The sequence below is a fragment of the Apis cerana genome, linkage group LG12, assembly GCF_029169275.1.
Source record: "Apis cerana isolate GH-2021 linkage group LG12, AcerK_1.0, whole genome shotgun sequence".
Classification (NCBI taxonomy): domain Eukaryota; kingdom Metazoa; phylum Arthropoda; class Insecta; order Hymenoptera; family Apidae; genus Apis; species Apis cerana.
In genome coordinates this window covers 8,334,136-8,361,878 of record NC_083863.1, presented here as the reverse complement: position 1 = coordinate 8,361,878, position 27,743 = coordinate 8,334,136, and the positions used below count along the sequence as shown (strand labels likewise).

Here is a 27,743-nt window from a genome sequence, read left to right as displayed (position 1 = left end):
CATATACAAAATTTTTTCTCTGTTTAATTTGTAAATCAATTATATAAATATTTGTTTACGTACGTCTGCCTGCGCCTTGAGGAACATCACTACAATATTTACTGATATCAACAGCACATGCTTTTTGTAATAATGGATCTACATTGATATCTGCTCTTCTTTGCTCTATTAAATCAGCAATTTCAAGTCGACATTCTTCTTTCATATCTCTATTACCAGCATTAAATTCCATTTTCAAACATTCTTCTACTGCTCCAGAATCATTTTCATCTGCTCTACAAATTGTTTCAATCTGTTCCAAATAATTATATATTACATAAATAATTATTATATTAATATTAATAAAAATATATTTATTTTTTTCGTATAATTAATTTAAAAATAATACCTCATGTGCACACATTGTAGCTAATAATGGATTTAAATGATAATTTAAGGCTGCTTCTCTAAGTATGTTAGTCATTTGATGTTCACATTTTGTTAAAAGTTTAGATTCTCTAAATTTAATTTTTAAACATCTTATAACTTTTCCTTCAAGTTCTTTATCTGTAGGTTCATTTAATAATACCTAATGAAAAAATATTATTTATTTAATGAAATATTAAAAAACAAAAAAAATATTATCAATAAGATATTTTTACCTCTTTACAATGTTTATTGATATCATAAGAACATGCTATTTGTAATGCAGTATTAAACCTATAATCTGTATTTTGTTCAATCATTCTTCGAACAACAATATTTTTGCATTTATCATCAAATGTTGGTTCATCTTTATATTTTTTTAAACAATCTAATGCTTGTGAACGGCTGATATCATGACAGAATTGTCTGACCATTACTCGACAATTATTTAATAAAGCAAAATCACTTGAGCTATCTTGAAATTCTTGTTTTCTTACTTTGAACAATTGTTTATGACATGCATCAGATAATTTTGATTTATGTGCTGCTAAACATTCAAGAATCTATAAAAATTATGTTTATATTAATATTAAAATAATAATAAAAAATTAAATAATTTAAATAAGATAAATATACATATCAACCTGTGAATTTCCTGGTTCAAGATTATAACAATATTGTTTAATATCATTTATACATTGTGTTTGTAAAATAGGATCAAATTGAATATTTTCTCTTTGTTGATAAAGTTGTGCTTTTAATTGTTGTCTACATTCTCTTGGTATATGATGCTGTGTATCTTTCATTATATCTTCTTGTACTCTTGTACTTAAGCATTCTATTACATCTGCTTTAGTTTTAGATCTAAATATTAAATATAAAAATAAATATTTTTATCGATTAAAATTTATATAAAATATTTAATATTAAAAAATTGGATTAAAAATCTACTTACTTTGGACACCATCTCTTAACAGAAGGTCTACAAGCTTCTTTAAATTTATATGTAAAGTGATAATTTTTCAATGATATTAATTGAAAATGTTCCACTGCTGCTTTACATTTATAATCGGATCGCATATTTAAATCATTTTTATGTTCTATTAAACATTCCATCATGTCACCCTCATCTTTACCATATTTTAATATTTCCTATTTTTATAAGTTTCTTATATAAATTATAATTAAGTAAAAAAATATATATATTTGTTAATATTTAATTTAAATTTTTTAAAAAATTATATTGCACCTCACAGTAACGTTCCATGATATCTTGACATACAGCAGAAATTATTGGATTTAATTCAACATGTTCTGCTTGCTCTTCTGTAAAATTACCAACTGCTAATTTACAATTCCTATTTAAACTGTAAATAAAATAAATATATTAAAAATATAAATAGTGTAAAAATTCAGATTTTTATATAATTGAATTTATTATTACCGATCTAAATTATCTTGGAGGCATAATATTTCTTCTCCTTTTCCCGTTTTATCATAACAAAATGATGCTAATTCATTCAAACATACTTCTTCAATTTCAGGTTGTAAATCAACATTTATTGCTCTTTGTCTCATAACACGTCTAATTTCTTCAATACATTCTGTTTTTAACTGAAATAAATCAATTCAATAATAAATTCAAAAATAAATTTTAAATAAATTTATTTACAATGTTATTTATCAAATTATATAAATTCTTACTGTCATATTCTTTTGAGGATGATATACATGTCTATATAAACATGGTAAAACAAGAGGTCCTCGTTCTGGATCCATTTGTTTTCCATCATTGGCCCATGCATTTCTTGCATGACATAAATGTATTGCATCAAATTTACATGCTCTATACAATTGAGGGTCTAATTCAAAATCTCTAGCTACAAAATATTGTATTTGAATTAAAGCAGTTTCACAAGCTTTCGTCATTATTTTTGTACCAAGTTGTTCCATTAAACATGATATTACTCTAGCATCACCTCCATGTACCTATATTTAAAATAAATTACAATATTACTTATTTATTTAATTAGATATTATTTAGATTTCTTAAATTTTTTCTTATTTGATTAAATATTTCTTACATCTCTACAAGCACGAATAACAACAAATTTACACTGTTCTCTTAAAATAGGATCAATTCTCCAATCTTCTCCAGCATCAGTTTCCGTTATTAATTCTTCTATCTATTATGATAACAAAAAGATATTTAATTAATATTTATAATTATATAATTTTTTATATATAAAAATATATATAAATATATAATTACCGCTCTTTGACATTTACTAGATATTCTTAATTTTTTTTTTCTTGTTCTGGTATGTTCCATTAAACAATGAATTGTTGCACCACCAATTTTTAAATTATTACAGAATGTTGTAATATCATTAGCACATCCATCAACTATTTCAGGAGATAATCTATAATCTTCCATTAAAAGTTTTCTATGATCAAACATTTCAGCTTGACAATCCTCATCAATTTTACTTCCATTTTTTGCTGCTGATTCCAAACAAAGAAGAATTTGTGCAAGTCTTATATTTTTATCTTCAAATGCAGATCTTCTACAATGATTAATTTTAATATCATCTTTACAAGCTTTAACCAGTCCTTTACTAACTTTGTAATCAGATGCAATTAATTTTCCTCTTCTTGTAAGTTGTTCTTGACATACTGCTGTCATAGATCTATTTGTTTTGTGTTGCATTAAACATTTGTATACTTGACCACTCCCAGGTCTAATATTTCGACAAAATTCACTAAGATCATTTTTACAAGCCAAATATAATTGATGATCTAATTTGATATTTTCTGCTTGTATTTCAGATACATGAAGAATATGTCTTTTACATTGAAGTTGAAGTTCATTAACATGTTCTTGTAAACAAGCTAATATTTGTCCTTGAGATATATCTCTGTATGGTTGTAATTTGTCACATTTAAATTTCTTAATATCATTTTCACAATCTGAAGAAAATGGACCTATTATAATCCTAAAATCATTAACTGCAATCCATTCTAATCTTTGAATATATGCAATGCATTTAGGATTTTTAACTTTTTCTTTTTGATCAATTAAGCACGAGAGATATGCTCCATGTTTTTTGCCAAAACCAGAACAATCTAATGAATCTAATTCTCTACCACAAGTTCTTTTAGATAAACGTTCTATATTTGAATTATCTGTAATGTTTAAGATATAATCCCAAATTGCTTGACGACATTCATCATCAATACCAGACATTTCAGTTGGCTGTAAAATAAAAGTAAATAGATAAAAACAATAATTTTATTTTATTTATTTTATTACATACCTTGTTTTATGTTAATTACAAATGATTAGAAGCTATACCTTAAAATTTTGAATGCATTCTAGTAACATTAATTCGTCGTTATTTTTAGTTATATGACACAAGCGATTCAAATTTTGTCGGCATTTGATATTCATAGATTTTAATAAATTGTCTTCAATCAAATCAATTTTGGCTCTTTTAACTCTAATGGAATTATCAATAGAATTGCTGAATAACCAACTGATTTTTGGCATATTTTCACCATTATTTACATATTCGTCTTTAAAATAAGTTCTTGTCAAATGAGCACAATTTAGCACCGATATATGTAAAAAAATTACAAACAAAATGTTTGTTATATTTATTTCCATCCTTATGAAATAAGTTCACTTTTTTAATTAAAATTTATTTTTGATGAAATTCATTACACTACTTTTACGTTTTTATAAAAACTCTTCTTTTCTTATTTTTTTAATTATTATTATGCACTATAATATCAACGTCACAAATAATAGTATACTCGTAACATCAAACTTTGAGCGGACAGATAATATCTTCTATGTAATACCTATTATCTATAGTTCTAACAATTTGATTTTCAAATAAACTTAAAAGATAGAAATTAAAAAGCAAAATTGATTTATTATACAACAATTAAATTATACATTTAATGTTTTGTATATTGTAATTTACAAAAAGTAATTTAAAAATATTTTAATAATTTAAATAATTTTTAATATATCTTATAATATATCATCTTGAATTTTAATGTTCTATAAAATATTTATAGTTTCCAATTATAAAAGATATAAAAGTAATTTTTAAAAATATAATAATAAAATAATATTAATTTAAGCTAAAATCATTATTATATTCATGCGAATATGTACTCTGATAAATAAGAATTATTGTCTTGCAATATTTATCTTCTAGTGAAAATGCTCCTTATTGTGTGAGTAATATTACACAATGTTGGCAAACCTGATAATTGAGTATGTATTTCTATCTCGTCGTCTGCATTAAAGGGCAAGTGACAGTTCGAGCTTTATTGTTGACATTCCTATGAAAATTATACTACCGTGTAGTACTTATAAAAATGTAATTTTAAATATAATTAATATTGAAATACAAGTGAACTTCTTTTCTGTGATAATAAGAACTATAATTAAATGATTTTAGTGAATTGTGTATTCATAAAAAGAAAATTTAATTATTAAATAATGATCGGTGTTTGAGAAAGTTTTAATTATATAGAATTAATAAATTTAAAATATTTAGTGCATGCAAACTTAATTTAATATTTATAGATTTTTCAATTGTTCCATATTGATTATTATCATTTAATAGCTCTAATAATGACTGGTTATTGGAAAACTTCGAGGCATCGCCGTAAACGTTGTTCTCAATAGTATGTTCTCGATAGTGAATATAAAGTGAATATAAAGTGCGTGTGTAAAAGTGAATCAATCCGTATGGTATTACGGCGTCACTTTCTAAAAAAAATTAATAATTTCCTTAATTGGTATTCAATTTTTGTAATAATCTTATTACAAAAATTATTATTATATCTTAAAAATTTATATAAATATAAATAAGTTTTAATTTAATCTTATGAAAAATTATAAAAAATTATTTACTTTATATTTCAATAATTATTTTTCTAAATATTAATGATTTAATTTCGTTTTACAAATTTTTTTTAATAATTTTCATTTTACTCGTTTATTAAACACATATTAATATTATATTCAACAAATATAATTTAATCAAATGAGTTATATATAATATATATTTTATTTACTGAATAAAAAAAAATTTATTATATAAAACAATATATCGTTTATATCATTTAACAATCAAAAATAATACGCAAAAAATTCGCAATGCATTAAAATTGATATACGACACATTATGACATAATATTTTGAATAGTGATAACAAATATTTTGTTATATATACCATGCTTAATCCATACTTTGAATGTATTTTGTATTTTTACGTATCATATTATTGACCGTTCTTTTTTGGGTAACATGTTAAAAAAAAGTATATTGTTCTAATTTCATAATTTTATACGTAAAATAATGGAGTATATGGAGTATAACCATCTCGTGTATCCATCTAATCAAATTTTCGGCTCTATCTATTGTCATTAACATTGTCATTAACTGTCTATTATAGTTTTATATTTGATTTTACGTATTTTTTTTATGAAATACATTAAAATTTAATAATTATTTTGAGTTAATATTTATTACTTATGATAGTTCATTTAATTATATCAATATATCGTAATCATTATCTGATTTTTTTGGCTTTACTTTGAAGATTTGAGGTCCAGTGAGTGAGGAAATCGATCCTGTTGTATGTAGTAACGAAAATAAAATAATCGATTCGAATCGGTGAAATTGTGGCTGAAGTGGTAAAACGGACAAAGAGAAAGACGGTTTCGGCATGATCTGTGGAGGTAACAAGATCTTGTTAGAAATATTGGGCGGGGAGGAGGAGGCATGGAAGCTGAAGCTGGTCGGCAGTCTCACCATCAGAGGCTGCAGCTTACCCTGTCATCCCCGGGAATCCCCGGACTGGACGTCGTGAGAGCATTACATCAGGTTTGAATCAACGAATTCAATTAATATATATGATATAAAATATTATTATAGTTAAATTTTATTTATTTTATATTATATTTTTTTTCTTATTTGATCTAAAATAATTTTAAACATTATTAAATTAAAGAATATAAAAATTCTTACAGTTTTCTTATATTTAGATAATAGAATGTAAGTTTAAAAAATCAATTTTAATATTTTTTTTCCCTAAAAAATCATCGATTAATCCGAAACATCCATAACATTAAATTTAATCTTCTTTTTCTCTGATTTTCTAATTAATTTTCTAACATCTGATGATGTAATATATCTCTATATTACATACGCTTCTTCTTTTATATTATTTTATATTGAATTATATTTTTTGGATTTAATTTTGTATTAGATTTTCATTATACTTTCTATTTGATTCCTGTTATATAAAAGTTATAAATATTTTATTTTCCATTGTACGAAGTTGGGAATTTCTGATAATTTATTCGTGCAATTTCATAATAAAAGTAATTCATTAGAAAGTAATCAATTGATTGGTGATTTTTACAATAGTATAATAGCAATAATAGCGCATAATATAAATAGATATATCTTTATATCTTTTTTTTAAGAAAAACATGAATATTTAATCATTATATAGTATTATATTTATAGCAAATCAAATCATAATTTTTTTCAAACATTTATCTACAGTTTTAATTAATTTCTAATATCTTCATTTGATAATAATATGTAATTGAAACTATTTTATGAACATTCGAACTAAAATTTATTGTTATCGCATATAATATAATGATAGGCATAGATTGTTCGTTAAGAAAATAATTGATGTAGTTTGAAAAAAATTAATGTTACTTGATATATAATGACTGGAAATTAAAATTAAAAATAAAAAAAATCAAAACTATTACTTTATCTTTGTATTATTTTTCAGCTTTCGTTATACTTTATTCTGATTTTTATTCTATTTATTTATAAAATTTTTTATTTTAAAACACTCTTCTTAGAAAATTTTAAAAAAATGTTAAATATTCCTTAAGACGATAATGTTACGATATTGTAAAGTTTAAATTTAATTTACATAAATTCAAATATTTTATGTTTTAGGTGCTTTAGAATTTTTTGTTTCCTTTTATATATATATCTTTTATATTTGATTTACAAAATATAATGATAATTGACTTTTCGATATGGTCCTTTCAGACTGTGATATCTTTGCGTTCTGCGCTGGATTCCTCACGAGAAGAGCTTCGTCGTCTTAAGGAGAGGGTTGGTGATTTTTCTGGCGAAAGCTACGTTAACGTTGTCGAGAGGCTCGCTCTTGAGAATCACGTCCTTAGACGAAAGATCCTAAGTAGGAACAGTGAGTTTTCTAGCGATGCTGCTACAAGTCCGCCACCTCAGGCCCTCCTTTCTTCACTCGCAGTAGAGGACGTCGAAGAGTAAGTTTATCTCTGAGTTTTGCTCGATTATCATGAGCAACTTGAGCAAAGAAAGCCTTGCTTTATCGATTCTCTTTATCAATCGTAATAATATTAACATGGAAAAATGATTTTTCCTATTTGCGTGCAAAAAATGATGTTCCAATTAGACGCATTAACATGAAACGATCATTCATTTATTCATCGTATTTAATTATATTTAATTTTAATTTAATCAACATTTACTTTCTAATATTCTATATTTTATTTTTATTGTGTTATTATATGGTTAATAAAGTTATCTTGATTAAAGCAATTTTCCATATTTATATATGTACATATAAAAAGATATACAGAATTGGAATAAAATATTGCACAACGTGTCTTGTCAAACATAAAAAAATTCAGAATAATAATCGATAAGATATTTACATAATTCGATAATTAACAACGTGGATCGCTTCGGAGAACGGAGAAGCTTCATGGTGTTAGCATTAATTAAAAGGAACGCGTTTCGTTCTCGATGTTGTAACTATTAATAACCACGCGTAGCATGCATACGCGGTTTGTTTCTCGCTGTCATTCTCACCCTGTGAACGGTATCAGTCTGTCAGAGGAAGTAGGCGTACTCATGGACGAGTCCAGGGACGAACTAGTCGCGGAGGACATGCCAGAGGCATCTAAACCGGTCATTGGGCCGCGTACCGACATCAACGCTGGAAGTAACAATGAGAATCCCGATTATTCGCAATCTCGTACAGCCGAGAAAGTATCCAAGAATAATGCACAATCCCTCACGAAATCAGAATCTAAGGACATCGGATTGAAGTGCACCATGTCTAAGGACTCTATTCCCGTTAAACCTTTAATTGGGATATCTAGCATCGATCTGGATGACACGTTGAAAAACGAGGCTTCTGCTTTGACCAATACTAGACAATCCAAAGACATTGAGGAGGAGGATGGGATCGAGGTTCAAATTGATCATTTGGAGGTGCAAGAGAAGGATCTCGAGGATCTAAGTTTGAAGTCTGTCTCCGATGGAGACAATTCGGTGTTCAGCGATAATCCGGACACGCAAGTGTCACAGCAAAATCAACGTCAAAATCAAACGGCGGATCAACCGAAACCGAACGATCAATCCGAGAACGAATCTGAAGAGCTCGATGACATCGAGTTGATATTCACGACGGACGAGACTTGTCGCGATCTCGGTCTTCAAGAGGACCTCGTCTCCATAACGGAAACCGAATCTTGGCAACAGGCTGTACCCGCTGGTCAACCGGTATTGTTGAAATATACAAAATCAGCCGAAGGCGAATCGTTGGTGTGCAACGGTGAGAAGACTAGCTCCGTCGAAGAGGCGGTTTCCTCGCAGAGTTCGAGTATCGATCGCGAGGAAAGCGTGGACAGGTTCGACGAGGGTTCTAGCACCAGGTTGAACAAAATATGGTCCCAGTGTTCGGTGTTGGTTGAAACGGATATCAGCAAGTGCGGGGTCGTCGAAGAGCCTGAGCATGCTACCAGACATGCGGTTAGAAGGAACACTTTAGCTGCACCACCCACTGCCTACAGGTAATAGATATTTTTTCAATTTCGCATAATATATCAATTCCTTTCTTTCCCCAATATCTTTTTTATCGAACTTAATAAATATAGTAATTTTTATATATAAATTTGTTTAATTAAAATAAAAATTTGAATAAACGTGGATGCTTTTTGATATCAAATTCTTGAAAATGAAAGTGAAAAAGGTACAATTATTCGATTGGATGATTGTACCGAGTTTTACATCTCGTAGGGCACTTCAGTCTGCACTTGATTCTCACGCTAATATATGTATACATATATTCGCTGAAAGTGCATTAATTAGCTGCTCGGTACTTAACAGCTATATAAAACGTTTTCACTTACTTCCAACTCTTTTTTCTCTTTTTTTTTTTCTTTCGCGTACCACGTTACAAAGCATTGTAACGACTGATACGCATAAAGGAAATGATACTTTAATTATGTTCCCTGCCATATAATCGACACGCATATGTAATTTAATAAACGTCTTAATTAAACTCATTCATCTGTTCTATTTTACTTCTTGCAATATTATAATTATTTATTTAATTAATGCCGTATAATTATTATCGCGGTCAAAATTATTATTAATTAAAAACGCTGCATGAGATCATATTGGCTTTGATTCCAATAGACTAGAAATTAGATGAGAAGCCACGGTTGATAGTCGATCTATTCATGAGGATGAAGCGTTAAAATTCGATGGAAAATTTTATCGCATCATATTTAAAGATCACTGTATCGTATTATACTAAATATCAATTAAATTTTACAAGACGAAGAATTAATTTTAAAAATATTCCATGAAAAGATAATCTTGTTAATAAATACGTAATTGTCCATTTATTCAGACCGATCATCCATCGTGAAGCTCTGGCGGGTAGCCGACGAAAGAGCATGGCACCACTGAGACCAGTGATGGACAGGATCACCGGTGCAAGACGAGAATCTGGCGCCCAAACAGACATTTCTGCGCTTCCAGCCCATTGGCGTTCCGAGAGTTATCTCGCGCATAAAGTGGCTCATACGTTCACCACGTTGCCCAGCAAATTTGCTTTGCCGGCCGGGGTGCCTGGAAGGCTTCGATTATCCGATAAAACCCGAGAAGCGAGAAGAGTGATGTTGTCCGATATCAGCTTCACCAGTATGGTACCAGAACTGTCGAGAAGTGCCGATCATCTCTGCCACGATTCACACGCACAGGTAGGATCCGAATTGGGATCAGAATCTTCATAATTTGTATGCGATTATTATAAAATAATTATTATTATTATGCGACAGAGAAATGAGAGAAATCCGTTCGCTGCAAATTGCATGCCGATTTGTATATCACATTTGTTATTGCGTTACATCTTTATGTTACTTAATTGTTTGAAATTTTTATATCTTCGGTGTTTAAATATTCTCGATTATCGTGCTTGTGATTAAATATATTTCGTTAAATTTGATGGAGTTTACATTTCAATGTAATTAGTCGATAATGAATAATAAAAGTATATTCCATTAATGTCTAATAATTTTTTATTTCTCGTGATCAATGTAATCGGAGCATTTAAAACCGGGTCCTTGAAACGAAATTGTAGCATTTTGTTAAAAATTTAAAAATTTATGGAGAGCGCAAGAAGAGAGAAAAGAACTTACATGATCATGTTGTTTTTTCTTTTACATCATTGATGTCGTAATATAGTTGTTCATCGTTCTAAACAAAACAATTTCTTGGAAGACGGAAAACTTCATGGAAAAAGATAATTAGAACAAATTTACGTGCATATAAATCTCTTTTCCAACGTGGTATAGAGTTATACCTAAAGCGCTGTGTTTATTTCTATTAGTATTCACAGAAATGAATACTCGTCGTGCGTGGGAGAAGGTCAAACGAATGAAGTTAATGCAATTCGGTTCGTTGCAATTCCGTCTCTTCGTCAACTTGGATGACTAATTACCGGTTTCGTCTCGTTTTATTATGATACTACCGGTTTATAATGTTTATTCCCTTGATCGATACACGTATAGTGTCGATTCCAATAATATTCTCTGTCGTACAATTACCGTCTTTCTTTAAGAACTTATAACCGATCTCGAGTATCGCGATCGAAACGCAAATATTTTTCCTCCGTTTTGTTTCGAGTTAAAATTCTTTGAAATTTTTAACGTCATGATCTCACGTAAAACACGAGTATTGTTCACCTTCGTTTTCCTTTTTTTTATTCTTTTTCATTCATAACTTTTAAAATTATATTGATTGACAAAAAGTATTTGCACGTACCTTTATTTTCCAAGTTTCATTCATCCCTATATAAATCAAATAACAAAATATATTATACTGGAATCTAACAAATTGCTTAAATACTAAAACAAATTCAACAAGACGGAAATATTATTCGTAACTCCGTCGTATAATAGATCTTCCCCTCGAGTCACGAGGAATTATAGCATTTATAGACGATAAAACTACATTTTTTAGTCGCTCACATTTTTTCTTTCAGACTTGCTTCGGTTCCCGAGGTTGCGGACTTCGTACACCGGACGTGCACCGGCGCGAATCGCTGGGCTCTCCTGCGGGATTCTGGCCCCGTTGCAACCCCGCCACAGGCCTGCCGAGTCCCTGCGACTGTCGTCTCTCGACCGACCTTTATTCTTCGCGATACCGCGGTTCATTGTCCTCGATCCCGTCGCCCGGATTGGAGGTGGTCGGCGGTCCACCGCGTAGACACTCGTGGAGAGCGACAGCGGCGTCCTTCGACACTTGGAGAGTTCCGCTCGCCACTTCCACCCCGAGACCCACCTGGTCTTCTATGCCCTCTTCTCCTACCCACGTGCACCCGCCTGCTACGTCCTCGAAAACTTCTAAGAGCGTTCCTAAGAGAACTAGATCGAAGGTCACCTTTCAAGGTACGTTCTTCTTCGGAGACGAACGTGTTAAGCTAGATAATTTTTTTCACCCAGAGATTATTTCTACGATGGAGAATTCAGTTCAAAATAATAGGGAATTTTTTATTTTCGTTGTGGATCGATTTTTAATAACGATCGAGGAAGGATAATTGGAGAAATAAAATAAATGTAGGAGTACTATCTATAAATATTTATAGTTCTAATTTGAACGACGTTTGAAAACGAGTGAATTTTATTTTCAATCAGGATAAAATGTTGCAAATAGTAATTGATTTCTCGATAATCCGTTGAAGCTGGTTACAGTTAATTGAATCTCAGCCTCAGCCACTTTAAATTAATCTTCTATCGCGCTTAGCAACCTTGTATTGGATAGAACCGTACCGTAGGTTCGAGTTTCCAACGTTATAGGATATGGACGAGAAATTTGATCGTAATCTACATTACGCGGATGCTTTTCAATATTTCTTTTATATTTCGTATCTGCCCTATATCTCCCTACATTTATTATAAATAAAAAATTCACCTGTTAAGATTACTTAACAATTTTACAATATTTATTCCAATTTTAAATTTCGATTTCATAGATGCTACTATTTCCTTCAACTCGATAGTTATATAACGATCTTAAAACGCGCAATATTCACGCGCGTTTCAGAAATACGTTATACGTAAATTTTAAAATAATCACGCAAACTTTGAACAATTTCGAAGCTGATATGCCTACTCGATGCATTCTTTTAATTCTTTTACAAGAGAAAGGAAGAAAGAAAAAACGTTACGACGATTCCAAAAACTTCTTTTTCACTAAATACGTATTTACGCTTACGATTCGTGAACAAATCCGAAATCCCCTCTGGAAAACAATTTTAATTGGCCATTGTGAATCTTTTCTCCAACAAGCAGCGCTTTTTCGCATACGATCATTGGTTTGCTCGCAGAATGCCCGATGACGCGTGGCAGCTTGCCAAATCTGCGCTCGGATTTGGTGACCGGCGATAACAGCGGCGATTCGACCGAGTCGTTGATCGACGAGGCCGAGGATTATTTGCGACGGAGCATCGACTCGATGCTGACAATATCCAGTAGCGGCGTCAGTTCCGATTACTGGAACAGACAGACAGCTAGGCGGAGACGTACACGGCGATATTCTGAGCCGGATCTAATCCGTGACTGGCATCCGCCACAGGATGCCAGACCGTACCTGCCAAAGGTAAATTCCATCATCGATTATCTTTACGATTCGAACACTGTTTCGCATCGAGTCGCGACTTTATATTTAATAATAACTTACGAATCTTTCGAGGGTTTCACTGCGCAGTTGATGGTGGTTTTCTTAAATAACGTTGATATTAATAATAAGAAACGAGTTTTGAAAGTAATCCTTTTTAATATTCGAATAATCTTCCATCTTCTCCTACATTTTCCTTGTTTCGACAGATACCAAGAGATCTAAAGCTGGATCATCTCGTGAAGATTATATCGCCAGAGGGTAAAGTTCTTCAAGGGCGAGTGAGGTACGTGGGCCCTGTACCAGGCCGCGAGGAGACTCACGTAGGCGTGGAGTTACCTTACTCGAATGGCTGCTCCGATGGCACGTTTCACGGAAGAAGATTCTTCGATTGGTAAGTTTCGTTTATTTGAAATAAAAATTCTGCCTAAATTTCCATCTCTTCTCGGACAAGAAATCGAACGTTGACACAATTTTATTAACGATTGATCGGTGCGTCGAGAGATTTGGATGAAACGGGGAACGTTTGGCTTCACTGGTGAAACAATAACCAGGTCTTTTATCGAACGAGCGTTGATCGCGTTTTCGCAGTTAGCAGTTCCTATTAACACAATGCCAGGACCGCGACTCTGCATCGTTACCGCAGTGAAAATAATGTTAACGAAATGCTTAGGAAACGCGACATGGATATCGAATTATGAAACTAAAGTGATATTGAACGACCGAGTAGACGCCGTAAGTGCTACACGTACTTTCTTCCGAAGAATAACTCTCGTATATCATAGTATATGGGATTAAAGTTTTATTCAAGTTGTTTTTTTATCTCCCTCTTAACTCTCTCTTTTATACTTTCATTATTATTGTCAGAAACAATTGAACGACAAATTTTTTAACCAGCTAACTCAGAGTTGATTCTTAAAAAGTTCAAGTACCACGGTAATGGTAGCCTGGAATATTTTTCCGTACTAATATTTGACATACATAATTGTACGTATATTTTTTGGTATACGAAAAGTCCACGTAAGGTATATAGAAAAGAGTAATTACCGAACGGGAGCGCATACTTGAGAAAGGCGCGGAAACAACGCGAAATTCCAGTATATGAATACATTCGATGGTCGAGTAGATTGCTCGAATTTCTGCAGTTACGAGGTATAATAGTGATCATTTCGCAGCGCACGAGGTTTCGTGATGCATTCGTTTACCCGTATTTTACGAGGCCTGGCCTCGTAATCGCGTCCCGGCAATGGGGCCTTTCCTCCCTTTCAGCGAAACCGTTCGAAACGAAACGGCGTATGTCACGATTTCTTCGCCTAGTTCTTAATTAAATCGCCGCCGCGTCCTTTCCCGAATCATCATCGGGGACGTATTTAATTTCGTAATTGCATCGTGTTCTCGAGATAATAGGCCGAACGTGGAACGAGCTGCGTGACAAAAGCAATTCCGCTACGATAAACTCTCTTCTCGCTTCTTCTTCTTCTTCTTCTCCTCCTGGACGTTTCTCTCGGCTACGTGTGCACGAGACTATATTCGCGCATGGAGTAGTGTGAACGTAGCGCCTCTCTCTTCCAAGCAAGAATGCAAAGTTCACCCTACGAACGCCGCTCGATAACTCTACATCATTTTTAACAACTATTGTTCCTTCAAGAAAACGGTAATTCGCTCACTTCCGCTCGGATAACGAACGGATGAAGGATGTACAGAGGCTGGTTTCATGTACTCCTCTTTTCTTTATTCGTCTCTGTCGGAAGAGTTTTAGACTTTTCCTCGAAACTCGTTGGAATTGCGTCGAAACATTTATTAATGTGTTTTGTATTTCTTATCCGGAACATTGAAATATTTTCGAATAATTCGTGAGTCGAGAGATTTTTCTATGATGATGTTCGTGTTTGAAACAACAAATTTTCAGAAGCATTGAAAATAATCTCTTTTATTAATTCATCGCGCGTTATTTCTAATTGGCAAATTTCCTAGTAATTCTCGGCTAATCTTTTTGAAGAAATTATTACGTAAAGTTGGTGTGATTGCACACCTTTGCGCATACCTTGTCTCAAGTTTGAAAAATTTATCGGTGACTGTTTTGCGGTAATTGCTATCCTCGGTTCGCAAACCGAGAAAGCGTTTTTACGTCTTGCCGGATGAACCACGTGAAACAACGTTTCGATGTAACACTTTTGTTCCAAGCGTTTCGCCGATCGACAACATCGATGAATAAGTAATTCATCGTGTCGTGGCCGTAGATCGTTCAGGTCTGACCTATGTGTGCACACATGTACAATTTATATACAATGTTACGCGAGACTTTGTCTCGATGATACATCGATACTTTTTCGTCGATATTCTTCCGCCATGATGAATTTCTATTCTCCTTTTTTTTCTTTTTTAAATAAAAATACTAAATATTAAATTTTGTTTTCTTGAACAATTTTTCGAGATACTCATTTTTTGTGAGATATTATAAGATATGGAAATCTGAGATTTTTTTAAAATCGATATTTACGTGTAACATTTACGTGAAAGATTTATCTTTATCTTTGAATCCAAGAATAAAAAAGAGAGTATCGACGTAAAATGATATTTTTATGATGTTATTTTTATCATTTTTCATAACTGTATTACTTTTTCTTCCATCACGAGCGATGAATAAAGCGAACGTGAACTATTATCGAATGAATGACGATGTTAATTTTTATCTCCTGTTTTAATGTTTTAATTCAATATCGCTTGTGAAATTCGATAAGAGTTCGTGGAAATTTTGCGTAAAAAAATTAGAAAATAATTAGACCCCCGGGCATAACGGCTTTTTCTCTTAATTATATCTCTGCACGGTATTCTATCACAAGCCAGCTCAAACGACACGTTCACTCGGTTACAATGTATTTATTATTTGCACAAAGCGTGCATTCTTCTTTTACGAAGAGGAGGAGAAATATTTTCAGAAAACGCGTTTATTCTTCTTCGATGAATACGAGCATTTTCACAAACTGCGTATTCTTTGGAGAAGAGGGATTAATCGCGAACTAAATTCCAGCACGACGAAGACCTATGCGGTGGATTATTGGAAGGCGTAACGAGAGATGAAAGAAAGAACGAGAGAAAAAAGGAAAGAAAAAGAATTAACGACCGGTTAAAGATCAATGTTACACGATTCTCGTATCGTGGCTCGACTTCCTCGAAAGAATCGAATGGAAATGTCACGTAACACGTACTCACGACACTTGTAATATTGTAACAAGTTGGCCGGTTGCATGAGCCGATAAGTCATTTGCATTTTCCTCGTACTTCCATCTTTATGAGCGTGCACTTGAATTTTTATCACTCTATAAATTTCGAGCAATAAGGAAGAGTCACGCAATTGAGACAGGTCGCGGTGTTTTCTAGCCTTATCGAAAAAATATATGGGTTGTTTTGTATTTTGCTCAGCAAATTGCGCGAGTCGTAATTTACGAGGGAAGATAAGAAAGCAAAAAAAAAAAAAAATTGTACATAAATTTTAAAGAATTACTAGTTATTTTAAAGAATTGTAATGTATACCTGATCTTCTTGGCAATTAAACTGATCCATTCCATGTTTCATATTATTTTTTCCGTTTCATTTAAAAATGTTAATCTAGATTTTATCTATTAGAAAAATTGGATTTTATCGCTAATATTCGTATCACAAGTGTAAATATTGCAAGAAAAACAAATTTATTTTGAGTGAAAAATTTCTATAAAACGATAATTTTTCTTTTTAATTGCTCAAATCTTATCAATTTCTACAACGAGAGAAAAATTTCCCTTTTTAATTTAAATAATCACAAGTGCAAATGTTAGAATCGAATCAAATTTATTTCCAACGTCCAAGAAATATTAAATTTCCACGAAATTTCCACCTCGAATAGCTCGAATTTTATCTTAATTCATTCTACTAACGCTTCCACGAAAATCTCTCGAATATCTCGAGTCTTATCGATTCTTTCTCTCTATCACGATAGGAATTTCTTTAACTATCCGTATCAAGTGCAAGCATCGCAAGAATCAACGAATTCATATCCAAGCAGAGAATTACTCGTCGATGCTGATATTAAATTTCTAACGAAACCCTCTCGAACAATTCAAATCTTATCACAACGAAACCACGATAGGAATTTCCTTTCGCGTTTCCATGTTAGATTCGAGTTACACACGATGGGACTGGAAGTAACGCATAGATGGTGTACGTTCTCGAGATCAAAATCAGATGAAGCGTACTTTCAGGGACGACGATCGTCACGCGAGCATCTCGAGCCAAACTTGGAGCGATTTTCCAAGGCTCTCTCTCCGTGGACGGACGTTTCTCACGATAACGTGCGCGACAGGCATGGCTATCGACCAACCGTGTAAAAGCAACAACAGTGTTCCATCCAACGTTCTGTCGTTACTTTTTTACTTTCTTTTTTTTTTGCTCAGATATCTCTGGATCGCCAGTCTCCATTACCAGCTACTAAAAAACTCGAATACATCTACTATCTCTATCCGCGAAATATCATGAAAATTTTTCTTTCCTTCTTCATACATACATATATTGAATTTTATTGCATTTTGCATCGCAGATCGAAAGATCTAAAAACTTGCTCCACTTACAATTATTATTTTCATTTAAAAAAAAGACGTTCAAGAGATCTAAGTGATTTACACTCGATCTTCCAATTATCGTATTTTATCGAAAATTTTGACATAATTTCACATCGTGTTCCAGCGATCCCGATCGAGCGATCTTCGTCCCGTTCAAGAAAGTGATTCTGGCCTGGTGCACCACTTGACCCGAGCCTCCGAGCAACCGAACAACTCCCCGAATTCTATTGTCCCAGTTCACCATGTGAATCGAAAAACAAAGAAACTACGGTGAATCGAGTAACATACGTTCCGTCTCCGCCGGTTTCAACGAGTAAGTACGTGACACTTCTTTCCACTGTAACTGATCCACGCCACTTGAAACGCAGATGAAGAGGGTGAAAAAAAAAAAAGAAAATAGAAAAGAAAAGGAAAAGACGATGTTCGATTGTCTGGAATTTATTCGATAAATTTTTCGTTCGAATCGCACTGGGATGGATTTCTCGACTCGTGTGAAAAATTCTATCCGATCTCTTTTCTTCTCCGATCGAACGAAAAGAATCCAATTTGATCTCTCTACTGGTACCTGGTAGATGGTACCTCGAAAAGGAAGTATCGAATGCTCGTTCGCGTTGGTCTAAGTAATGTAAAATGTAAAATAAAAATTTTGAATTTTGGATTTTGAAGAATCGATGTAAACGATAAATGTATTCGCGTTTGAAGGTTTGGGTTATTGTAGAAGATACTTTGTATATCTAGTTGCCGATCTCTGCAAATGATTTTCGTGTGCGAATGGGTGTGAATCAGTATTATTAATTAATCGTGCAAAAACTCGGATCTTCGAGTTTCTGTATTGCGTGCGTATCGTTGTCGAGGGAATGCACAAAAATTTGATCGATCTCTCGCGATCGATGTTAATCGAATGATTCGTAGAAAGAATGAGCGAAATGGGAGAAAAAAATTTCTAATAATTCTAGGTTTAATATAGTTCGTCACAATATTTAATCTCTTGTCATCGTAAACGCAATGAAGGATTCGCTATTGTCATTCGATCCATTCGTATTTTTTTCTTTCTTATCAATTTCTTTTTTTTTTTTTTTTACAAACAAATCTCGATGTCTATTTTACGGTAAATGTGATATATTAACAAAAGGAAAAAGAAAAAAAAAGAATGAGAGGAAAAGAAAAAATGAAAATTCGCGTATTCAAAGGTAGTAGTACGGTAGACAAATATTAGAGACTATTTTTGTAACTCTTTGAGATCGTAAGATTTAATTGAAAAGAGAAAAAGAAAAACATGCTGGAAGCGTTTTTTAATTGTAGCTGTACAAGGATGGAGATGGCATATGAAGGCCCAAAATATTTAAGAAAGAATAATTTCAGAAGAGGATAATTATAAAATCATATTCCCCACTTTATCACTATAGTATAATCAAAAAATTATTAACTTTCATAACAGAGGATATCAAGTTCATGATACAAAAAAATTTTTAAGAATGCTGGATGTAGAAGAAAAATGGGAATTTTTTATACCATAATTTTTGTTAACTTTGACGACGACAACAATCTGAAATAGCACACAGAACAAGATATTTCGCGTAAGATAACGGACGAGATCTTTCGTATGGGAACGAAACTAAAAACGTTGCGAACTCAGAACGTTAAATAGCACGCGGCACTCTACTTTCAGCGTACGATCGATACTGCAAGTGATTCTTAATACCGGGTCTGTCTACTTTTAGAAAATTTTTGTGATAGTTTTATCGATAATCGCGTAACACACCGTGAAATCACCGTGTTCACATTTTTTATTACCTACTACTTTATTTATTTTTTTATATATCAAGTTTAGCGTTTAGACGGTTAAAATTATGGAGGAAGTTTATAAAATTTATTTTTTTAAGAAAGGAGAAGTGATAAAATTAAAAAAAGGACCTTCACTTTTGAGTCGAACAAGTTTGTTCAAGAGATAAACGTTCGCGTGGAATATACGTTATATAAGAGATTAGATCTGTGAGAACTCGCTATTATATTATTCTACATTTTATACACGTTACGTTTGATACTAAACGTTTATAGAGTTTCTCATAATAAATGAGGAGATAATCAATTTGCGCGGAAAAATTAATAATTGTAGCATAAACGATATTCAACGTTTTTCTTTCAGAGAAAATAGATTTTATAAATACGAGAAATGTTATCACATATCTGCCATGTTTATGCGTAGAACATAAAACAAGCTTATATTATTCATATAAAACAATGTTTTCAAAGAGAAAATATTTCAAGGAAGAATATATATATATATATAAAACTCGCAAAAGTTATAGAAACGACTTTGCCAAAAAAAAAAAGAAAAAAAAAAGAAAGAAAGAAAAAGAAAAAAAAAGAATAAATTCTAAAATGAATTATTCCTACATTTTTTAAATAAATTTTTCAAGCAACATCTCCTCTTCTCTATCTCTTCTGGTTAACATCTGTTATAACAACTCTGCGCACAGCACACCGTGGACGCGTTTACACCGAAGTGACAATATCGATTCCTCGTTGCGACCACGCAAAGTGTTTTAAACCTCGTGATAAAACGTCACGGCGATGATAATCAAAACTATGAATCAACGTGGTCGCCAATCAGAGTCTGATGCCACAGAGATTCACGCGTGCCCCGATTAAAACATGGCTACGATCCTCTATCCAAATATGTTGGCGTGATCACACGAAATACTGTTCGAAACACTGCGTATTACAAAGCATCGCGTGCGTGTATACACTTGTCGGAAGAAATATAGTGGCGCTGATAAACTTGGCGAATTTAAGTCAAAGGAACTATGTTAAAGGAAGTCTGATGAATTATTATTAATTGTTGAACGGCAATCGTTGTTCGATTCTTCATTTCACTAATTTTAATTTTAATTTTGTCAAATGATAACATCCTCAATTGGATTTGAAACAAAAATTTTTTTTTCCTTCATCAGGTCAAAGGGTATTTTTATCCCGATATGACGATATTTTATTATCCTTGAATTTTTTCGAAAAGGAAATTTCTTTGTGAAAAAATTTCCCGTAATATTTTTTACTTATTTTTCCACACAGAACTTATTTTTCTTCTCTCTCTCTCTCTCTCTCTCTCTCTCTCTCTCTCTCTCTCTCTCTCAGGTCATCGACATTGCTCGACTTCTTTTGAATTTCTGCTGAAACGCATTAAAACATCGTTCTGGGAATGACTGCACTATATTTCTTCAAACTCGAGTACATCTGTGCATAATATATTTTAAAGAGAGGAGCGTGCAAAAGAGCGCGCGATACTCGCGACTGTTCGCTGTTTAAGAAAGATGCAAAGAGAAAAAGGTAAGGAGAAAATGACAAAGAGGAAAAGATAAAAAAAAAAAAAGGTAGGAAAGAAAAAGAGAATTCCTAATCGGAGGCTATACACATGTATATTATCGTTGGAAAGAGTTTTTTTTTTTAAGTATTTAAAAGGTTATAGGACACTCTGTACAATTCGAGCTGTGTATAATCTTAATCGCTGTGCATTCGTGGAAGAACATAATAATATTTAAACGCGTGTCTGTATCCGTGTCTGTATTTCTGTGCAACAATGTAAATGGCATGATTGCAGTTGCAGTTTAATGGATCTTTAAAAAAAAAAAAAACAAATATAACCTAACCAACTAACGGAATTCTAGTTATTAGGATTTTAATCAAGCGTCTTCGTCTTTAAAAGATCTTTAAAGATGGCGTTTAAACGTGAGAAGATATCACCATCGTTTCGAGAAATATTCGAATCGTATCGTGTAAACTGATTCGCGAGGCCATCGATGTTTGATCTGTAAAATCGTGTTCGAACAGAACGATAGAGGTAGAGAGAGGTTGATCGTGAAACGAATTTTGTACGAGCGGGATGGTTCGTTTGTTAAAATCGAGTTCTCGGGATATACAAGATTTAGTTTGAATTGTGAATCGATTGGATGATATGCCAAATAATTTTTTTACGAATTTTATTAAAAGAAAAAGACGTTGCAAAGAATTTCGAATGATAATTATATCACAATGAGAATAAAAGAGATTTAAAATCGCAATAAATTATTTACGAATGACGAATTTCATTTGGATTACATCTTACAAATTTCTAACCTAAAACATTGAAAGACAAAATTTTATTTTTATATTGTGTGTATTCTTACCTTTATATCCGACTCATTGCATATTCATAGAAGTTGTAATTATTGAGACTGTTCGTTGTTGATCGTCATTATTCAACGTAATAACGAAGAAGTAGAATCAAGGATAAATATCATAATTTGCCATTAGCGTCTCTCGATTCCCAGAAAACGCGAGTTACTCAATTGGAATTGTATTTGTTATGGAAAAAGATGGAAAAATTTTTCCTAGAGATAATGCGAAAAGACGAAACTCACTGGTCGATGCGAGAAATCATCGAGATTGCTTCTTACACATAGTGTCTTGTACCTGCATCTTTAGCTTATTAAGTCCCGAAATTTGGATAATTTAAACACGCAGAAATAAAATTATTTTAAATAATTTATCGAAAGATTTTTATAATTTTTTTTTTCCTTAACATTTCCTATGATTTTTTTTTCCAGATTTCGGGATTTATGCGTTTACGTTAAGTTAAGCTATAGTGAATAGATGGTTGCAGTAGGATAGAAAGTGTTACGATTATATAAAAGTTACGATAGATGATAATTTTTTACTCGTATTGTTTTCGATTCTCGCTAAATGCCACATTGACGATTTTAAGATAGTTACAAATGATAGGCTGAATCGGTTTCACGCTTTTAGCTGATCTTAACAGTTGTACCTGGATCACGTTGTTCGTTTATATGAGTAAAATGTGCGTTTTGTGCACCTATTTCTGATAATGAGTATATTAGATGTGTCGTATTAATCTCTTGCTCCATCCATAAATGTTCAAGTCATTGGAACGTTTGTTATAAGAAAAAAATGTATGCAATTAAAAGTTATGATTTGCACCAAATATTAAATTTTCATTAAATATAATAAAAGTATCCTAAGATTTTTGAATTTTTAATATTAGATTTTTTTTTTAAATAGTAGACTAAAATTTTATTTTTTTAATTTATTCATTCTTTACATAGATTTAGAACCAAAGAAAAATAGGATTATTATTAACCGATGAAAATGTTTTCTAACCTGTTTTATCGTTTAAGCAAAGAATGTAAGAATATCGAAACATGTAAACTTGATAGAAATGGCAGCGATACTGACAAGTTTTATCATCGGTGTTATTAAAGTACATTATGACCGAAGTAAAAAGCCAGTGCAATTAATTCGGTTCAATCTTTTCCCCGCAACACCTGCCACGAGGCTCACGAGTTTTAGAGTCCGGCAACAACTTTGCGAATATAAAGTCTTTCTCTCGCGTGACTGCGGGCAAATTTAGTTATGTTATACGAAACGATACCAATCTACGTGTACGTAATATCTTTTGTTCGAAAGAAGAATCGAGAAGTCTGTGAAATTTATCTCTTTTCTCTCTCTCTCTCTCTCTCTCTCTCTCCTTTTCACAAGGATTTTCAAAGTTACGCGACACGATCCAAATGAGAACTCGATCCATTGCAAAATTAATCGAATTTGTTTTTTTAGTTTTGAAGTTTGAAAATTTAAATACGATTTAAATTTTAATCGGATTAAAAAAGAAAAAAATAAAATTGAATTATTAAATTCAATCGAATGAAAAATCTGTGATGTATTTTCATTAAAAATTTCAAGCTAGCTGTCGAATTTAAATCCGAAATTAAAATCCGAATTTAAACTCGGATTTAAATTTAAAATGTCAAATCGATATCCGCTCTTTGTGAAACTGTTCGATCAAGCGTTTTCGATCCATATAGACGTTAAGTCGTGTTTTAGTGGCCAGTTCAAACCTCCTACGAGTCTCTGCAAAACAAGAGCATGAAAATAGCTGATTTGCTCCGTGAACCGAAAAATCTTTGAATATTATCTCGTCCTCGTTAACTATTCTTGAATTCGATTTCATTTCTTTCTTTAATTTCATCTAAATTAATTCACTTTTAACGCATTGATTGTACAAACGTAAAAATTAAAAAAAAACAACGAACGATTGATAAGATTAAATTTATGTATAATGTATCTGCTTCTTTATCTTTCTTTCCTCGTTCATTATATATATATACATATAATTATTTTAAAATAAATAATAAACGTATAGAAAAATGTTCTCCTGAACATGTTAAAAATGTTATTTAAACGACACACCTAATACGCTTATGCGCAGCATTGCAAGACGAACACGTGCCTCGGTGCCGTATTTAATGCCATTTAAGTACAACAGTAACGCGTCCAACGCTTAAAGCTTATTATATATTCGATACAATGTTACGTTCGCGATTGCGTTCAAAGATACTTTATTATTCTCGTTCATAAATCGCACAGTGTCGCGCATGGTTGTGTTCTAAGGAATGATTAGTAATCTCAAGAATAATCGATTGACTAGGAATATTTAGCTTGACTCTTTCTTTGATAAATTTCTCTTTGACTTTTAATATTTACCAGAGTAAATTCGAAAGTTCCTGAATTGCATCGAAACCGTGTAAACTTTTGAGATCTGTTCTTTTAGAGATATTGCAATGTAATTTTCGTAATTCGGATGATTAAGATAATTGAAAGTTTCATTTAAATTTGAATTTCTTTTTTTTGTGTCTGATTGAAATGAAGTGATTGAAAAAAATAAATCATTATTTGAATAAAAAATGTTTAGACGAATTGAATTCTATTATGTATTGCATAAATCTTAAGAGAGATTAAATTTTAGTACTTATTTTCTCATGGAAAGTCGAAATTCTTACACTTTTTAAAAAACTATCTTTAAAACTATATTAAAACTTTTGATTTTTAGAAATTAAATTATTCGTGTATTAAAGAAAAAAGACAATTTCTTTTAAATGTATAATATTTCAATTTTATTTTTCTTTTCCTTTGTAAATATAATTTTTCATTTTACATGTAAGATTTATAAAAATTGTTTTATATCCAATGTAACCACAATTCGATCTCAATTTTTAATACAAATATAGATTTAATTTTACACTACACCCTCGTGCTTTCCTCTCAAAAAGTTCGTTCTGATGGACCAATCATAATCATCGCAATACATCGTTATCGCGTGTTTAAATGACAGATAAAACTTGTATAAGATTCATCTACCTATTTATGTTCGTATTTCTTTTTTCGCATAATGTATTTTATGTATTTTCGTTACGCTTGACGAGCCATCGATAAGTGGAAACGTGTTCGAAGCGGATGAAGAGGCGTTTCGCGGCAAACAGAAGCGTTTACGAGTTGCTACACGTTTATGTAACGCCTCTGACAAGCGTCAAGCAGTTGTTTTTTTGCACAAAATCATTTATGAGAACGCCATGACAACGTTCCATGACGTGGAAACATAATTAATGCATCGATGATCGCTGATACAGTCTGCCATTATTGTTCCTTATATAGGAGTCTTAATACATAAAATGCGTACGTAATTTATTAACTGTTGATTCAAACTCGATATATGCTATGCGAAGTATGTTACATTGTAATGTAAATAAATAAGCTAATGTAATTAATATAATTTTTACGTGTTAAATTATAAATCTAATTGTAATATTGATAATATATAAATAAATGAATTTGATTGTTAAAATTACTTCTGATTCAATTTATATCTATCTAATGAAAGAAATATGATATAATAATATTCTGATTGATTACTTCGTATTTCCACTCGCGAAAATGTTATAATGTTATTCCATGAAATTATATATTATATATTATTTAATACGAATGGAATAACGTCCCATTTTTAGAGTGATCGATGATACCTGGTGCTCAGCTATAAAAAAACTGAATAAATTTAATTAATAAAATCATCATGAACAAAAAAAGGGATGTTTTTCTTTCGATAAATGGCGGACTGCAGCGAAATATCGAATATGATTTTTAGAAAGCGATGAATGGCGTTTCTTTTTTGATAAAAATACAATTCTATGACAAATAATCTTGCGTTTGCACAAAATACAATTGCAAATATGTACATTGTTCTCGATTGCATGCATGAAAACTTAAAGTGTGAAAATATGAATAGCGGAAAAAAAAGGCGGCAGAATGATGTTGATCGGTATTAATTATGATAATTGCGTTTATGTTTAAGTATTTCGATATATTGATAATGAATGGACATGAAAATGATACGCTTGGATCCATTGAAATATTTATTATCCTCTTCATGCTATTGAAAAATAATTTTATTCCTTGAAAAAAATATACGTAGAAAATACTTTTTATTCATCTATATAAAAAGAAAAATATGCAAAAATGAAGAAAAGATTTTAAGAGTTTAAATACAATTAATAGTTTTTATAAAAATTCATATACTCTATATGTATATTAAAATTAATCGATAGTTATATATTTTAAATTTTTATACAATATTACGTACGATATAATATTACGTACGAATTGTTTGTGTTAATATCTTCATTACTTAATATCACAGGAACTTCTTAAATTGAAAAACCGTATTCTTTACATCGAAGTGCTTCTAAGTGTTTCCTGAAAAAAATTTTCTATTAGTGGAAAACGAATATTTATTACTTGTATATAATTAAGTCATTTTTTTCCTTTAATTTTTCGAACTTGAATTAATGAAAAATTGAATTAAAAAAAGTAACAAAAGAAAGAAAATGGCTTAATTAATTTATCGTTAAAATTATCGATTTCTCTTGAAATGTCATCATTTATAATCGCGTGTTGACTTTTCACAAAATTCTTTGAAATTTTAGCGAGCGTGAAAAGAACGAGGAAATCGAATGGAAATCGTAAAAGAAAGAGCGTGACGAGGATAATAATGAGCGATTCGATCGATCCTATCGTTTCTAGTGAAATGGCCGCGATATAATATACATATACTATATATATATATATCTATATATACTATATATAGATATATAAGTACTTAAGAAGATTCGTGATTCGTGAAATTCAACAGCTCGTTAAATTGAATTCCACCTCGGAATAGGAATGATGCTCGCCTCGACGAGATTGTTATCGTTGTACCTAAAAAAAAAATTATAGATATTAACATAAAAAGAGACACAAAGAACACACATTGTCGTTCTCTCACTATTTATTGTATTGTAACGCGATGGGTATGATCATATACCGGAAAATAAAACTATTATTACTCTAAATATTCTATTATATGTTATTGTGGCGTACAATAATTTTTAATTGGATAAGTTTTTTTAGAATATTAATAATCAAAGATATTAAAAAAAAATAAAATTAAGAAAAAGAAACATAGAAGGAAATTGAGGTTATTTTTGATATCTATTCGATCAAAAATTTAGTCTACGCCATTATACATATGTATTAAATATATTCACCTTCCCCATTTGTATATGTTTCATTTCATATTTTTCTTATTATATTTCAGTTCCTTTTTTAATCATTATTTTTTTTATGAAATCAAAAAATTTTTATGATAATATTTAAATGATCTAAAAAAAGTTTTAAATAAGTAATTATAACATTTATCAGTTTTATTTTTTTAATAAAAATAATACATTTTATGTATATTTTTATATTTTTTATCTTCACCTTCCAAGAAATTTCCTTTCCTAATTTTCTTAACACTTATTATAATAATTATGCAAATTTATAGTTTTGAAATATGTATGTATACAATTCTATTACGATACTTT

At 31.3% G+C, this 27,743-nt stretch overlaps 2 protein-coding genes and 1 long non-coding RNA gene across 9 annotated transcripts in view; 1 reads left to right on the top strand and 2 right to left on the bottom strand.

The window, feature by feature from the left end:
- Window positions 1-4,359, bottom strand: part of LOC107998997 (Golgi apparatus protein 1) — a 4,853-nt gene extending 494 nt beyond the window's left edge. Inside the window, exons 1-11 of the mRNA XM_017058613.3 lie at window positions 3,761-4,359; window positions 2,678-3,661; window positions 2,490-2,591; window positions 2,110-2,394; window positions 1,850-2,019; window positions 1,655-1,772; window positions 1,361-1,557; window positions 1,050-1,269; window positions 642-968; window positions 389-568; window positions 64-292 (exon numbers count right to left, since the gene is read on the bottom strand). Of these exons, the coding sequence (XP_016914102.1) occupies window positions 64-292; window positions 389-568; window positions 642-968; window positions 1,050-1,269; window positions 1,361-1,557; window positions 1,655-1,772; window positions 1,850-2,019; window positions 2,110-2,394; window positions 2,490-2,591; window positions 2,678-3,661; window positions 3,761-4,072 (3,124 nt within the window). The 5' untranslated portion in view covers window positions 4,073-4,359. The remainder of the gene's footprint in view (window positions 1-63; window positions 293-388; window positions 569-641; window positions 969-1,049; window positions 1,270-1,360; window positions 1,558-1,654; window positions 1,773-1,849; window positions 2,020-2,109; window positions 2,395-2,489; window positions 2,592-2,677; window positions 3,662-3,760) is intronic.
- A 321-nt stretch (window positions 4,360-4,680) lies between these two features.
- LOC107998948 (uncharacterized) lies at window positions 4,681-27,230 on the top strand. 6 transcript variants are annotated; one of them, XM_062082976.1, is made up of 10 exons: window positions 4,730-4,799; window positions 5,049-5,109; window positions 6,030-6,313; window positions 7,511-7,749; window positions 8,335-9,303; window positions 10,149-10,500; window positions 11,784-12,189; window positions 13,128-13,399; window positions 13,627-13,811; window positions 18,137-27,230. In XM_062082976.1, exons 3-10 carry the CDS (start codon window positions 6,212-6,214, stop codon window positions 18,198-18,200), a joined length of 2,589 nt encoding a protein of 862 aa, XP_061938960.1. In that variant the 5' UTR covers window positions 4,730-4,799; window positions 5,049-5,109; window positions 6,030-6,211; the 3' UTR covers window positions 18,201-27,230. The 6 variants fall into 6 exon arrangements, with proteins under 6 accessions (XP_016914007.1, XP_061938958.1, XP_061938959.1 ...); XM_062082977.1 differs by having other exon boundaries at window positions 4,736-4,799; window positions 5,049-5,176; XM_017058516.3 differs by having other exon boundaries at window positions 4,736-4,799; window positions 5,049-5,223.
- On the bottom strand, window positions 10,655-13,627 carry LOC133667067 (uncharacterized). Of its 2 annotated transcripts, XR_009832190.1 has the most exons (4): window positions 13,481-13,627; window positions 13,016-13,390; window positions 10,939-12,165; window positions 10,655-10,862 (listed from the first exon to the last, which is right to left on the bottom strand). It is a non-coding gene; the product is annotated as an uncharacterized LOC133667067 (long non-coding RNA). The 2 variants fall into 2 exon arrangements; XR_009832189.1 differs by lacking the exon at window positions 10,655-10,862 and having other exon boundaries at window positions 12,095-12,221.
- Window positions 27,231-27,743: the final 513 nt, after the last annotated feature.

Coding starts and splice junctions, on each gene's coding strand:
- LOC107998948 (XM_017058518.3), top strand. CDS start 6,212: ATGGAAGCTGAAGCTGGTCGGCAGTCTCACCATCAGAGGCTGCAGCTT. Junction 10,501..11,783: donor GCCACGATTCACACGCACAG/GTAGGATCCGAA, acceptor TTTTTCTTTCAG/ACTTGCTTCGGTTCCCGAGG. Junction 13,400..13,626: donor CCAGACCGTACCTGCCAAAG/GTAAATTCCATC, acceptor TTGTTTCGACAG/ATACCAAGAGATCTAAAGCT.